Source organism: Pan paniscus, chromosome 11 (assembly GCF_029289425.2).
Source record: "Pan paniscus chromosome 11, NHGRI_mPanPan1-v2.0_pri, whole genome shotgun sequence".
Lineage (NCBI taxonomy): Eukaryota > Metazoa > Chordata > Mammalia > Primates > Hominidae > Pan > Pan paniscus.
In genome coordinates, this window is record NC_073260.2 from 11,577,382 (window position 1) to 11,591,908 (window position 14,527).

A 14,527-nucleotide genomic window follows, 5' to 3' on the forward strand; every position below is an offset into this window, starting at 1 on the left:
GGGGCGTCATGGGATCCCAAGTGGGGAGTTACTGGGGCGGCAGGGGGATGGGGGCGTCATGGGATCCCAGGTGGGAATTTACTGGGGTGGCAGGGGGATGGGGGTGTCATGGGATGCTGTCCCACATTCCCAACAGCAGTGAGGCTGGGACCCAACACTTGGGTGGGGAAAGAGCACAGAGGTACTAGAATCAGGCTCCAGGGTGAGGGGCCACACTTGCCCACTGCTCTGTTTTCCTGTGTCTGTCCTTCCCAGTCCCAGCAAACTTTTTCTGTCTCCTGATTCCTTTGATCTGACCCCACCAGGGTGGGGGACGTGTGGCGTAAAGGGCAGTGATTGTGACTGCATTTCCCAGATGGCAATGCTGAGGCGATTATGACTGCATTTCCCAGATGGCAACGCTGAGGCCCAGAGACTTGCTTGAGGTCACACGGGCTATTGAGCAGGGCCCAATCCCAGACCCTGGACTCTGGGCCTCAGTTTCCCTCCCAGCCCCCACTATCTCCTCCAAACGTCTGGTGCCCAGGAGGCAAAACCAGTGGTGCTGAGAAAGAAGGCGGTTGGGGGTCCTCCCTCTGGCCACTGATGCAATTTCCACCCCCACCGCATGCAGCAGAAGGGCAGAGCAGCCACATTTGCCGACACGTTTCTCAGGAGACCAAGGCAATAACCAAATAGGGCCGGCAGGGCTGGGAAGCAAACCCCTGAGCACTGACCCAGCTGTGCTGAGCCCTGGGCCTGTGTCCAGGCTCAGCCATGGCCTTGCTGTGTGACCTTGGGGGAGTCCCTCCCCATTGCTGGGCCTCAGTTTCCTCCCTTGTCAACTGGGGGCATCCTACCTGCATCCCAGCACGGGTGCGAACAGCTGAGGAGGTGGAGGATGCTGAGGATGTGGAAAATGCCGGAGTTTTACCTTTTTGCTCATCTGGAGGCTGTGGGGAAGTCAGTTGGTGGTGGCTGTGAGAAGGGACAGTCCCACAGCTGGGGGCAGGGGGAGGGAACTCACATACACCCCCGCAGAAACCAGGAGATGGTATCACCCCAGCCGTTCCTCTTGAGTCTGGAGCTGGGCTCAGCTGACAGGAAGGAGAGAACCACAGACAGTGCGACCCTCAGGCTCGCAACAACCCCCTCCTCATTCCACCCCCACCCCAGGTGCACAGAGGCTGGCTGGAACACTCCCCAACCCCCTACACGAGCACAAAACACGCACACCTGCTCCACCTACCAGCAGTGTGAGCTCGGTTCATTACACTGCTCTGAATCTCAATTTTCGCATCTGGAAAATGGGGATTAAACTGTGTCACTGAGTTATGCTGAGAATTCATGCAGCACATTTGGCAGATGCAGAATCATTTTCAGAAATTTTTAAATTATTATTATTAGTGGCCAGGCACCGTGGCTCACCCCTGTAATCCCAACACTTTGGGAGGCCGAGGTGGGTGGATCCCTTGAGGTCGGGAGTTTGAGACTAGCCTGGCCAACATGGTGAAACCCTGTCTCTACTAAAAATACAAAAACCAGTTGGGCGTGGTGGCACTTGCCTGTAATCCCAGCTACTCGGGAGGCTGAGGCAGGAGAATCGCTTGAACCCAGAAGGTGGAGGTTGCAGTGAGCCAGGATTGCAACACTGCACTCCAGCCTGGGTGACAGAGCGAGACTCTGTCTCAAAAGAAAAAATAATAAATAAATAATTATTGCTATTAGAGACAGGCTCTTGCCCTGTTGCTCAGGCTGGAGTGCAGTGGTGCCATCATAGTGCACGGCAACCTTGAACTCCTGGTTTCAAGCCATCCTCCTGCCTCAGCCTCCCAAGTAGCTGGGATTACAGGCACACACCAGCACGTCCAGCTAACTTTTTATTTTTATTTATTTATTTATTTATTTTGAGATGGAGTCTCACTCTTGTCACCCAGGCTGGAGTGCAATGGCACAATCTCGGCTCACTGCAACCTCCACCTCCAGGATTCAGGCTATTATCCTGCCTCAGCCTCCCAAGTAGCTGGGATTACAGGCATGCACCATGCCCGGCTAATTTTTGTATTTTTAGTAGAGACAGGGTTTCACCATGTTGACCAGGCTGGTCTCGAACTCCTGACCTCAGATGATCTGCCCGCCTCAGCCTCCCAAAGTGCTGGGATCATAGGCATAAGCCATGGCACCAGGCCTTACTTTTTTATTTTTTGTAGAGACAGGGTCTTGCTATGTTGCCGAGGCTGGTTTTGAACTCTTGACCTCAAGCAGTCCTCCTGGCTCATCTTTCCAAAGTGTTGGGATGACACGTGTGAGCCGCCACCTCACCCAGCTGAGAGACATTTATTATCATCATCATCATCATCATCATCATCATCATCTTTGCTAATTCTGATTGAGACTATTCTGTGTGCCACGCACCATGTTAAGCATGTTATTTATAAGCTTTTCTTTCTTTTTCTTTTTAATTTTGAGACGGAGTTTTGCTCTTATTGCCCAGGCTGGAGTGCAACGGTGCAGTCTCGGCTCACTGCAACCTCCGCCTCCCGGGTTCAAGCAATTCTCCTGCCTCAGCCTCCCAAGAAGCTGGGATTACAGGTGCGCCACCACACCCGGCTAATGTTTGTATTGTTAGTAGAGAAGGGGTTTCATCATGTTGTCCAGGCTGGTCTCGAACGCCTGACCTCAGGTGATCCACCCGCCTCGGCCTCCCAAAGTGCTGGGATTACAGGCATGAGCCACCACGCCTGGCCTAAGCTTTTCTGTAATTCTCACATTGCCCTAGTGGGTAGGTGCTAGAATCTCTATTTTACTGATGTGGAGAATGAGGCTAAGCTTAGAGAGGTCAAGTGACTTGCCTAAGGTCACACAGCTAGGATGTGAAAGAGCAGGAATTCAAGTCCAGGGCCACGTGACCCCAAAGCTCCCATCTTATACCACTTCTAGGGGTGTGTTAACAATTTTAGAAGGGGTGTCCGGGAAACCGCCAGCCCTCTTCAGCCCCTCACCGAGTGAAACTGCAGGAATTGTTCATTATTATCATTGACGTTGACATTGTCATTAACTTCTTTTCCTTCCCTTCCCCTCTGCTAGAGTTCTTCAAGTTCAAGGGCTTTGGGAGTCTCTCCAACCTCCCTCGATCCTTCACTCTGAGACGATCCTCAGCTTCCATCAGTAGGCAGTCCCATTTGGAGCCTGACACCTTTGAAGCCACGCAGGATGACATGGTGACGGTGCCCAAGAGTCCCCCAGCCTATGCCCGCTCCAGTGACATGTACAGCCACATGGGCACCATGCCTCGCCCCAGCATCAAGAAAGCACAGAACTCACAGGCTGCCCGGCAGGCCCAGGAGGCGGGTCCCAAGCCCAACTTGGTACCCGGAGGTGTACCCGACCCCCCAGGCTTGGAGGCAGCCAAAGAGGTGATGGTGAAGGCCACTGGCCCTCTAGAGGACACCCCAGCAATGGAACCCAACCCTTCAGCAGTGGAGGTAGACCCCATCAGAAAGCCTGAGGTCCCCACAGGAGACGTAGAAGAGGAGAGACCTCCCAGGGACGTGCACTCAGAAAGGTAGGTGCCCAGGGGCTGGTTGGGACCTGCAGGGATGGCTTCTGTTTTTTTCTTTTTCTTTTTCTTTTTCTTTTTTTTTGACACAGAGTGTGGCTCTGTCTCTCAGGCTGGAGTGCAGTGGTGCGATCCCGGTTCACTGCAACCTCTGCCTCCCGGGTCCAAGCAATTCTCCTACCTCAGCCCCCCGAGTAGCTGGGACTACAGGCGCCCAACACCACTCTTGGCTAATTTTTGTATTTTTAGTAGAGACAGGATTTCACCATGTTGTCCAGGCTGGCCTCGAACTCCTGACCTCAGGTGATCTGCCTGCCTCGGCCTCCCAAAGTGCTGGGATTACAGATGTGAGCCACCAGGCCCGGGCTTCTTTTTAACCCAGTACACATCTGGGTTAAAAAGAAAAAAACCTACACATTGACCAGGTGCTTACTGTAGACCAGGTACTGTGCTAAACCCTTTACTTGTAATTAGCAAAAGAAAACTGGCAAGGAGAGACTGTTACTGTTTCCATAGGACAGATGAGGAAGCTGAGATTCACAGAGTGACATCATCTGCCTCAGTCAGGGTGCATATTTGCTAATGACAAAGCCAGCATGTGAACCGAGACCCCCCTGCCTCCAAAGTCCCAGTCAGCCTCTAGCATGGGCCCTCAGCTGCTGGATGGGTCCTAAACCCAGTCACTAGACCCCTGCCCTGAACCCCCTCACGCAAATCATCACCATTAGTTCTGCTGGACAATACCTCCACCTAGTCTAGAAAACCATTTGTCAGCTTAATTTGGTTATAGGGTGAGTTGAGTTCATGTAAAAATACAAATTGTGATGATAGGACAATAGCTCCCATTTAGTAAGCATTTTTACTGGGTATCAAAACAAGTATCTCACTGAAAACTCCATAGAAGATTCAATCATTAAGGCTGGGTGCGGTGGCTCATGCCTGTAATCCCAGTATTTTGGGAGGCTAGGAGTTTGAAAACAGCCTGGCTAACATGGTAAAACCCTGTCTCTACTAAAAATACAAAAACTAGCAGGGCGTGGTGGTGCGTGCCTGTAGTCCCAGTTACTCAGGAGGTGGAGGCACGAGAATTGCTTGAACTTGGGAGGTGGAGGTTGCAGTGAGCCAAGATCACACCACTGTACTCCAGACTGGGCAACAGAGCAAGACTCAGTCTTGAAAAAAAAAAAAAGATTCAATTATTAGCCCCACTTACAGATTGGGAAACTGAGACTCAGCCAAGGTTACACAGAACTGGGATTTGAGCAGGAATCTGCTTGCTTCCAGAGGCTGCACACTTATGTACCACATTAGACTCACCACCTTCTCAATCCTAGGGCCATGCCTTTCACACCTCGGGAGACCCCTCAATCCCAGCCAAAGGAGTCCCCGGCTTTTCAATCCTTAGAACCTTTGTCTCAACACACCAGTCACATGTGCCTGTTGAAATAAAGAAAAAAAGTCAGCTGGCCGGGCGCAGTGGCTCACGCCTGTAATCCCAACACTTTGGGTGGCCGAGGTAGGCAGATCACAAGGTCAGGAGTTCGAGACCAGCCTGGCGAAAGAGACCAGTCTGACCAACATGGTGAAACCCTATCTCTACTAAAAATACAAAAATTAGCCGGGTGTGGCGGCGGGCACCTGTAATCCCAGCTACTGGGGAGGCTGAGGCAGCAGAATTGCTTGAACCTGGGAGGCAGAGGTTGCAGTGACCCAAGATCGCGCCATTGCACACTCCAGCCTGAGCGACAAAGTGAGACTCCAACTCAAAAAAAAAAAAAAAAAAAAAGCCAGCTGAGCAAAAGTAATTGTAGGGCCAGAGTTCTGGGACCTTTCTTTCTTTTGTTTTTTTCTGGTAACTTTCTTGAGCAGCTTTTTCCTGAGACACCAAGCACAGCCTCTGTCTCTGAGCTGTAATTGCCTAGACCCCTGATCAGTGAGGAGGACCATGTAAAGGGGTAGAGTGAATCCAGTCCAGATTCTGCCTCTTACTGGCTGCATGACTGGACAAATCTCTTCCTCTCTTGGAGCCTCAGTTTCTCATCTGATAAATGGACGTAACAATAGCATCTAACTGGTCGGGTTGTGGTGAGGATTCAAGAATAACATACCTGTAAAATCTCAACACAGTGGCTGGCATGCTGCACTCAGTAAATGGGAATGCTGTATTTACGATTAATAGAACTCATGTTTTTCCACCATCCCTGGCTGCCTTCTGTCATCCCCTCCTACATTCGTCCTCATTCGGGAGTAGAGGACCAAGGATTGTATGTAGCTGAGAGGGCTTGATGATGGGTCCTGGGGCGTTCTAAGACACCCCAAGGTATGAGACTGCACTAGGAGCCTGGCCCCTCCCACCCAGGGAAGCCGAGTTTCGCGGGAGCGGGGCGGGGCGGGGTGGGGCGAGGTGAGGCGGAGTTGAGGGCGTGTCTAGGGGCGTGGCCTACCTCAGGCTGCGCGGAGAGCTGCTGGGGAAGCGAGCGTTGGAGCCGGGCGGGCGAGGCGGAGGGGTGTGCTAGGGGGCGAGGCCTTCCCGACACTGACTGATGGGGAGGGGGCGGAGCGAGACCGCAGGCGGAGGGCCGTGTTCGAGGCGGAGAGCGTCCTTCCCCGCCGGTGGAGTAGGCGGTGGAGTGGGGCCAGACAAGGAGTGCGGGGGCGTGTCTGGGGGGCGTGGTCTACAGGTCAGTCTCCGCCCCCGGAGTCCGGCACTGAACTCTGCAGCTCAGTGGCCCGAGAAAGGCAGGAGCCGCTGGGCTTAGGAGGTCCCCGGGCTGCCGGCGGCGACAGCGGGGGAAGCATGACTGCTGTGGGCCGAAGGTGCCCCGCGCTGGGGTCCCGAGGGTGAGTGACCGAGCTGGGCCTGGGGAGGGCCAGCGGGGAGCAGGAGAGGTCGAAGGAGGAAATCTGCACCCCTGGGGCAACTGACAAATTTGGGGGCGGGGTTAGCATCAGGGACTTTTCTAAGCCAGTTTTCTTTGGGTGTAACTTTGTCACCGCAGGTCAGGCATCTGCTTATCTACTCTACACAACAGCCCCAGAAGGGAGGTACTACTATCACCCCCATTTTATAGATGAGGAAAGAAAGATTTGCCTGCCGAGTTTGACACAGCCAGTGAGCGTCAGAACCAGGGTTTAAACCCAGCTTCCTGGCCCATGCTCTTAATACCTGGGCAGCACATTCCTCTCCAGCAGGGCCAGGGCCGCTGAGAAAGGTGGTCTTGAGAAACCTTGAGAATGGCAAGTCCAGGACCCAGCCCAAGCCTTCTTCCCCTGTGGACAGAGCCCTGGTGGGCCTAACAGTGCCTCTGGCATCATGCTTAGCCAGGAGCTGACCGAGGAAATGAAGAGACTCTTCCCCTCCAGCATCTGGAGTGTCCCGAGGAGGATGGGGTTAGCAGACCAGATTGAGCCCCCTTCTGGTGCCCCGGGACCCAGTGCTCCATCTGCCCTCCAGGGACTGTTGAACATTCCTTCCAGAAGGCCCTGAACCTCAACCCTGTGCCCTGGAGTCAGGGGAGCAGCCTGGCCCATGAGATCTCAGACTAGCCCTGCCCCATTCTGGTCCTTAGTCTCCCCAGTAGCCCAGATGGGCCTGAGATGGTCTCTGAGGATCCATTCAGTTTGGGGAGGACATTTGGGAAATGCCAGTGAGCAAGTTCGGGGGCCCTGTTCCTGAGTGTCTAGAGGAGGCCATCCCAGGCCTAAGCTGGGGAGACAGTGTCCCTCCCCCACCCCGGGGAGGCAGGGTGCACCTGGAGCAGGAGGAAGGAAGGGGAAGAGGTGAGGCTGCAGGGGTTTCCTGGTGTCCTGTTCCCTGCTGAGATCATGGGGATGAAGAGGAAGGAGGGAGGAGGGATCTTTAGCTCCCCCGGCTAAAAAAGGAAAGCACCAGCCTAGCCTGCCCCCTACCTCCCAAGGACCCTCAGTCTTCTGCAGGTCCCAGAGAGGCACCCTCCCTCCTCAATCCATCTTACAGAGGAGGAAGCAGAGGCCTAGAGAGGGACAGGAAGCCCCAGCACTCCCTACCCCACGCCTACCCACACTGGAATTGTCAGGTGAGGGTCCCACGAGGCATGATCACCAGCTGACAACCAGCAAGCACCTGACAGGTGTTGTCTAGCTCAACACTAGACTAGGGTGTGAGGTGGGAGCCTCTACTTGCTCCATTTTGCCAGTGAGGAGACTGAGGCTCAGAGAGGGGAAGGGACTCTCCTGGGGTCACAGAGAAATTGGGTGTCAGGCCTCACTATTTGATCCCAGGCCTGACTAAGCCCAAGCTCTAAACCACTAGGTCACATTTCCCCTCCTGCAAGTAAAAATCTCAAAGTTTTTTCTTTTGTTTTTTCTTTATTTCTTTTTTTTTTTTTTTTTTTCGAGATGGAGTTTTGCTCTTGTTGCCCAGGCTGGGGTGCAATGGTGTGATCTCGGCTGACCGCAACCTCCGCCTCCTGGGTTCAAGCAATTCTTCTGCCTCAGCCTCCCGAGTAGCTGGGATTACAGGCATGCGCCACCACACCTGGCTAATTTTTTTTGTGTGTGTGTGTTTTTAGTAGAGACGTAGTTTCTCCATGTTGGTCAGGCTGATCTCGAACTCCTGACCTCAGGTGATCTGCCCACCTCAGTCTCCCAAAATGCTGGGATTACAGGCGTGAGCCACCGCACCCAGCCAGCTTTTTCTACCATTATTTCAAATGACTTCCCATGACTCCCTGGAAAGGAGCCCATTTTACAGATGAAGATGTTGAGATTTTTGTGAGGCTAATAACTTGCTTGAGTTGATGCAGTTAGTTGAATGGGAATGATATTCATTTTCATTTTGACTGAGGTACAGCTATGCCTCAGACACTGTTCTAGGTCCTGGGAGATAGCAGTGAGCATGGCAGACAAAACCCTGCCCTCATGGAGTCCCCATTCCAGGGCAGGGGAGACAGAAGATAGACAAGATAAATGAGTTCTGTGGTCGACTAGAAGAGAAAAGCCTTACCGAGAAAATTTAAAATCAGCTCTAGAATTGGTTGGCGAAAGTGGGGAGTGGCTGGTGGTGCCAATTTAAGAAGGTTAGCCAGAAAGAAAGGCTCAGTGAGGAAGTGGTGTTTGAACAAAGGAGACGAAGGGACAAACCCTCTTGCTGGCTGGGAAGGAGCATACCCGGCCAAGGGAACAGCGTGTATAAAGGCCCTGACGTGGCATGTTTGGGGAACAGTAGAGACCACTGTGGCCGGGGCAGAGCAAGGTGGGGAGGACAGGGAGGGGTGGGCTGGGAGGCTGGGATGGAAATGGGAGCAGATAACGTAGGGCCTGGAAGAGCCCAGCAAGGACCTGGCTTTGGCTCTGAGCAAAACGGGAGCCATTGCTGGCCTTGAGCAGCGGCAGGCCCCACTGTGACTTATGTTGTTAAAAGACCTCTTTTTAGGAGAATCTTTTCTGTGTTTGATGTTTTTTTGAGACAGGGGCTTTATTCTGTTGCCCAGGCTGGAGTGCAGCGGCTCGATCATAGCTTGCTGCAGCCTCGAACTTTTAGGAGGATCTGATTGCTGTTCTGTGTCGCTTTTTAGTGCCTCATCTGAGTGTCGTTTGCCTCCCACCTAGAGATCCAAGCCCCTACCCTCACTCCCAAGGGGCTGTTCGGAAGGAAATGGAGACTTGAGAACCAGGGGTACCCTGTGTTGCCCCTTCCCCAGCCCTGGTGCCAGGCACTGAAAACAGGCCAGGATACTCCCCCCACCACTCCATTTCCTTTTGGAATGTTGATTCTGGTCCAAGAATTCCCAACTCTCCCCAGAGTCCCACGACCCTCTCGGCCCTGCAGGGTGACGTCAGCTGCTGGGCATCTGGTAGCGATTACCCACCAGGGGTGGGGGTCGTGGTGGGCCGTGTCTGTGCAGCCTCTTCAGACTCTGGGAGGCTAGTCCTTGTCTTCCGAAGGGGCCCAGCTGCTCCTGGCTCTCATTTCCTGTGGAGACTTTCTCACAGTCCTTGAGACCCCCGGACGCCTTGGGCTGTGGGAACCGGGCTGGCTTGGGAAGGATGGGCTGTTCCCCCGACCCCTAGCTGGATCCACATCCCCCCAAACCCCCAGGGGACCCAGTTGCAGGCTGCTGGACCTGCATGGGGTGAGGGCTGGGGAGGATAGGGGTCAGGTACAGCAGTAGCTCAGAGGCCCACTGACTGTGACCTTGAGCCAGTCCCTTTTCTTCTCTGAGCCTTAGTTTCCCCATCAGTAAATTGAGAACAGTGACAGCACCTGCTTCATAGAGTCACTGTGAGGACGGGATATGTCAGGTGGAGCATTTATTCTGGGCTTGGCCCAGGCAAGTACCAGTAAACAGGAGCTACTCATGCTGTAGAAAGGGAAACTGAGGCCTGATGAGAGGGACTTGCCCAGAGCCACACCACTTCCTACCTCCCAGCCGAGGGCCCTCTCAGGCTCTACCCCATTTCCTCTTCCTGACATTGGTTCTGGGCTCTGGTTGAAATGTTGTTTTTTTGTTTGTCTGTTTCTTTGCCTTCCCTCTCTAGCTTCACCTCCTCTGCACCCAGAAGTGGCTCCCAATGTCTGGGGGAGTCCACCCATGTAAGGAACAGAGCAGGGAATTAGACATCAGGCCATCTGGTTCTAGTCTGAGCAGCTGCATGCCCTGGGTCAAGTTACAAGCTTCAGTTTTCTCCCCTGTAAAATGGGGCTTCGAGATCCAGGCGTTCCCTCATCCACTAGCACTCAGTAGATGCCTTTTCTTTTCTCTCTTCTTTGGCAGGTTTTGAGACTTGGGTGGCAGCTGTCAGGGCCCAGCATCCTCAGCTCCGCTCTGGGAAGAATGGCCCCTGCTCTGCCTTCTCCTCACAAGGCTGTCGCCCGTCCTGAGCTCCTGCTGGACACTGCAGCCCACTCAGGAAAACTGAGGGCTCCAGACGGTGGAGAGGGAGCAGAATGTGCTGGGCACAATGGTGGCCCATCTTGGGGAGTGGGGCAGGGCTAAAGCCAAGAGCCTTCCCGGCAGGGAATCCCACAGGCCCCATGGCTGGTGTCCTGGGAGAGACGGGGCTTTCCACCCAGCTCTTTTTGCCCAGGGCCTTTAAGGACTGAGAAGCTCAGAGCAGGCAGGTACCTGTTGCTTCTCTGCAGTGGGTGAGTGAAGATGGGCGTGAAGGAAGGAAAGAGGCTGGGCACAGGGCTCACGCCTGTAACCCCAGCACTTTGGGAGGCCAAGGCAGGTGGATCACCTGATGCCAGGAGTTCAAGACCAGCCTGGCCAACATGGTGAAACCCCATCTCTACTAAAAATACAAAAACTAGCCGGGCGTGGTGGCGCACACCTGTAGTCCCAGCTACTCAGGAGGCTGAGGCAAGAGAATCACTTGAACCCAGGAGGCAGAGGTTGCAGTGAGCCGAGATCATGACACTGCACTCGAGCCTGGGCAACAGAGCAAGACTCCGTCTCAAAACAAACAAACAAACAAACAAACAAACAAAAACAGGAAGGAAAGAAACTTCAGCCCCCCAGGAGGGGCATGGTGGGAGGGTGGCAGATCTTCATGGGTGGAGTCTGGAGCAACAAGAGGAGCCCCACATGGGCCAGGGAACCTTGCACCCCTCCTTCTCATGTGGTCCTCACAGCCCCTCTGGGAAGATAGTTATAATGTGCCCACTTTACAGATGACGAAGTTGAGCTTCAGAGAGGGAAGGCAGGGAGCCAGGGATCAGAGGCAGGGGAAAAGCTGAAAGGCAGGTGGCAGAGGTTGGGGAGGTCTCCACTTGAGGACGTATGTCCAGGCCTCAAGGCCCAAGGGAACAGACAGGGAGAGCAGACAGGCCTATGCAGAGGACCAGGTCACTATCATGGAAGAGGGCCAGGGTGGGGCAGGATGGCAGCCTCTCCCCACCCCTTCTCCTACAGGGCCCCTGGGGGAACGTCACCCTTCCTTCTGGCCCAGGATGAAGGCCCTGAGGGTGAAGCTCAGATTTAAACATGCATTGGGAAAATAACGATAATGGGCTTTAATTGCTGCTCATTAATCCAATTAATTAAGCTAATGTATGCAATAAGTGGTATCAGTTATCAGAACAAATCAGTTAATACAGGCAGTGAAAGGGCTTGGTTATTTAAATAATTAATGCTGATGATTAATGGGACTGATTTAGCTCAATTGTCACTATTATTTATTAATTGATTTCACCACTAATATGGCAGGAGAAGTCTCTTTTAGGTTTGTAAAATGAGGAATAAATAAATTAATTAGTGGAGCTGAGTTTTAAAAATGGATGCTTTGATTCCTGGATTTGATCATTACAATGGGAGGGAGAGTTTTCTAGAAATCCCCAAGCAAACTGAACTCTGAAGGCTGAGTAGGAATGACCCTAGCCAAAAGGGAGCGAAGACATTCTAGGCAGAGGGAACAGCACGTGCAAAGGCCCTGAGGCTGCAGGGGGTGGAGCTCTTTGGAGGAAGTTTGAGGAGGCCAGAGTGCAAGGAAGGGAGAGGAGAGAGAAGAGATTTGACCAGCAGAGGCTGGGTCACAGATGGCCCAGCCAGGACTAGACTTTGTCCTCAGGGCTGCAGGGGGCTGCTGTGACACTCATTCATTCATTCAAAAAAATATATTTACTAAGTTCCTGATGGTTCCTGACATTGTCTAGACAGAAACACAAACCCTTGTCCTTGTGGGGCTGACATTCTAGTGAGAGGAGCTAGTCCCTGCATGAGAGGAAATGCGTGCTAAGTCAGATGAGGGTCAGGGCAGAATTAAGCAGGGAAGGGAATGTGGTAGTGGAGGAAGATCACACTTTCAGAAAGGGTGGCCAGGGAAGGCCTTGCTGAGAAGGGGACATTTTAGTGAAGAACTGAAGGAGGGGTTGGGTGAGGTTGCTCACACCTGTAATCCCAGCACTTTGGGAGGCCGAGACGGGAGGATCGCTCCAGCCAGGAGGTCGAGGCTATGGTGGCCATGATCTCACCACTGCATCCCAGCCTAGATGACAGAGTGAGACTCTGTCTCAAAAAAAAGAACTGAAGGGCCAGGCATGGTGGCTCATGCCTGTAATCCCAGCACTTTTTGGGAGACTGAGGCAGGCAGATCACCTGAGGTCAGGAGTTCAAGACCAGCCTGGCCAACATGGCGAAACCCCATCTCTGCTAAAAATACAAAAAATTAGCCCGGCGTGGTGGTGGTCACCTGTAATCCCAGCTACTTGGGAGGCTGAGGCAGGAGAATCGCTTGGACACGGGAGGCGGAGGTTGCAGTCAGCCAAGATCGCACCACTGTACTCCAGCCTGGGCGATGGAGCGAGACTCCATCTCAACAACAACAAAAACGAGCAGGAGGGAGGGAACCCAGGGGATATCTGCCGGAAAAATATTCCAGGCAGCAGGAATAGAAAGTGCAAAGACCCTGAGGTGGGGTGGGGGAGATGGAGCAGCGCAGGTGAGGGGGAGTGTGGTGGGCCATGGGGTCAGTGTGCAAGGCTGTTTTCCAGGACCTTGGCTCTTACTGTGAGTGAAGCTGGGGGGCCACGCAAGTGGGTTGGAGCAGAGGAAAGCTGTGATCTGGCCTTCCTTTGAACAGGACTGCTGTGGCTGCTGTGCGGGGAGAATAGGTCTCAGGGACACAGATGGAGGCAGGGAAGCCAGTGGGAGGTGGTGGTGATAGTCCAGGCAAGTGATGGCAGCGGATTGTAACTGGACATGGTGATTGTGTCTTGGACATGTCAGAGTGTTGTAGCGCCACCCCATGGTGAGGCCATGGGGCGAAAGAGTGGCCCCAGAGCCTCAGCTTCCCTGAGCTGGTCCTCTGCCCTGAGCACCCCTATAGGCTCTGGCCACCCTAGTCAGGCCTGATCTCTTGTGCAGGCACCAATCTCCAAGGCTCTGCCCCGTCCCAGAGCCCGAGGGGAAGTACAGGAAGCAGGAGGAAGCGCTGGGTTGATCCAGTGTCCTGGCCAATCTGTTCCCAGCAGTGGGAGGATTTCCGGGCCTGAATAGCAGGAAATGTTGGGATGGGATGCCTCACCCGGGAAGAGTGGGCGGAGGTGGCTGGGGGAGGGGTCCCTACTCTACCTCACTCCCACTGCTGCTGGACAGAGAGAACCCAAAAGCCTACTGTTGCTGGGCTGTAGCTTGAGGGACTGTGGTTAGTTACCAGCTAGGGCTTTCTAGGAGAGAAGATTAGCAATGAAGAACCCTAGTATGTTAGAACAGGGAGGGCTATCAGACAACGTCTTAAGGAGGAGCTTTTGGCTTTAGGATTGGGGGAACTCACAATTTTATTTTTTATCTCGGCTTTCTTTTGTTTGTAAATACTAGGCTCCTGTATTTGAGGAGGAGGTCCAATATTTGACTCCCCTCCCCATTTTGCAGATGGGAAGGCTGAGGCCTTTCTTAACCAGAGAACCTGGACCCAGCCTAACAAAATTAATGATGACAGCGATCAACAATTAAAATTGGCTCTTTACTATTCATGCATCCCTTTAAGCAATATTTCTTTCTTTCAACCTCTTCTTCTTGGGTTCAAGTGATTCTCCTGCCTCAGCGTCCCAAGTAGCCAGGATTACAGGCGTTCACTGCCACGCCCGGCTAATTTTTCTTTAAGCAATATTTCTTGAGCTCCTGCAGGCACTGTGTTGGGGACTGGGTCTCAGTGGTGATTTAGACAAAGTCAACACTTTCATAAGGGCATCAGATAATTAAGTCAACAAATAAATATGAAGTGGCCATTTCAGGCAGAAATTGCAAAAATTGAAAATAAAGTAGGGTTGGGAACACAGAGTGAAGAAACGAGGGACTATTCAAGGTTGGGGGGTCAGGGAAGGCTTCTCCGAAGAGGTGACATTAAGCAAAGCCCTGAATAAAGAGGGAGGAGGGACAAGCTTCATGAAGCCCTTGGGGAAGAGCATTCCAGGCAGAGGGAACAGCAAGTGCGAAGGCCCTGTGGCCGGAACAAGTTGCCAAGGAGGGTGGGGCAGAGGCAGAATAAGGGACATGAGGTGCAAGGGAG

At 53.2% G+C, this 14,527-nt stretch overlaps 1 protein-coding gene across 2 annotated transcripts in view; it reads left to right on the forward strand.

Moving 5' to 3' along the window:
- SH2D3C (SH2 domain containing 3C) overlaps window positions 1–14,527 on the forward strand; it is a 47,180-nt gene that overhangs the window by 8,005 nt on the left and 24,648 nt on the right. The window contains exon 3 of one of the 2 annotated variants that reach the window (XM_003822299.4): window positions 3,067–3,544. In XM_003822299.4, the coding sequence (XP_003822347.2) occupies window positions 3,067–3,544 (478 nt within the window). Of the gene's footprint in view, window positions 1–3,066; window positions 3,545–6,010; window positions 6,380–14,527 lie in introns of those variants that run through there. The other variant, XM_003822300.3, reaches the window with a different exon arrangement.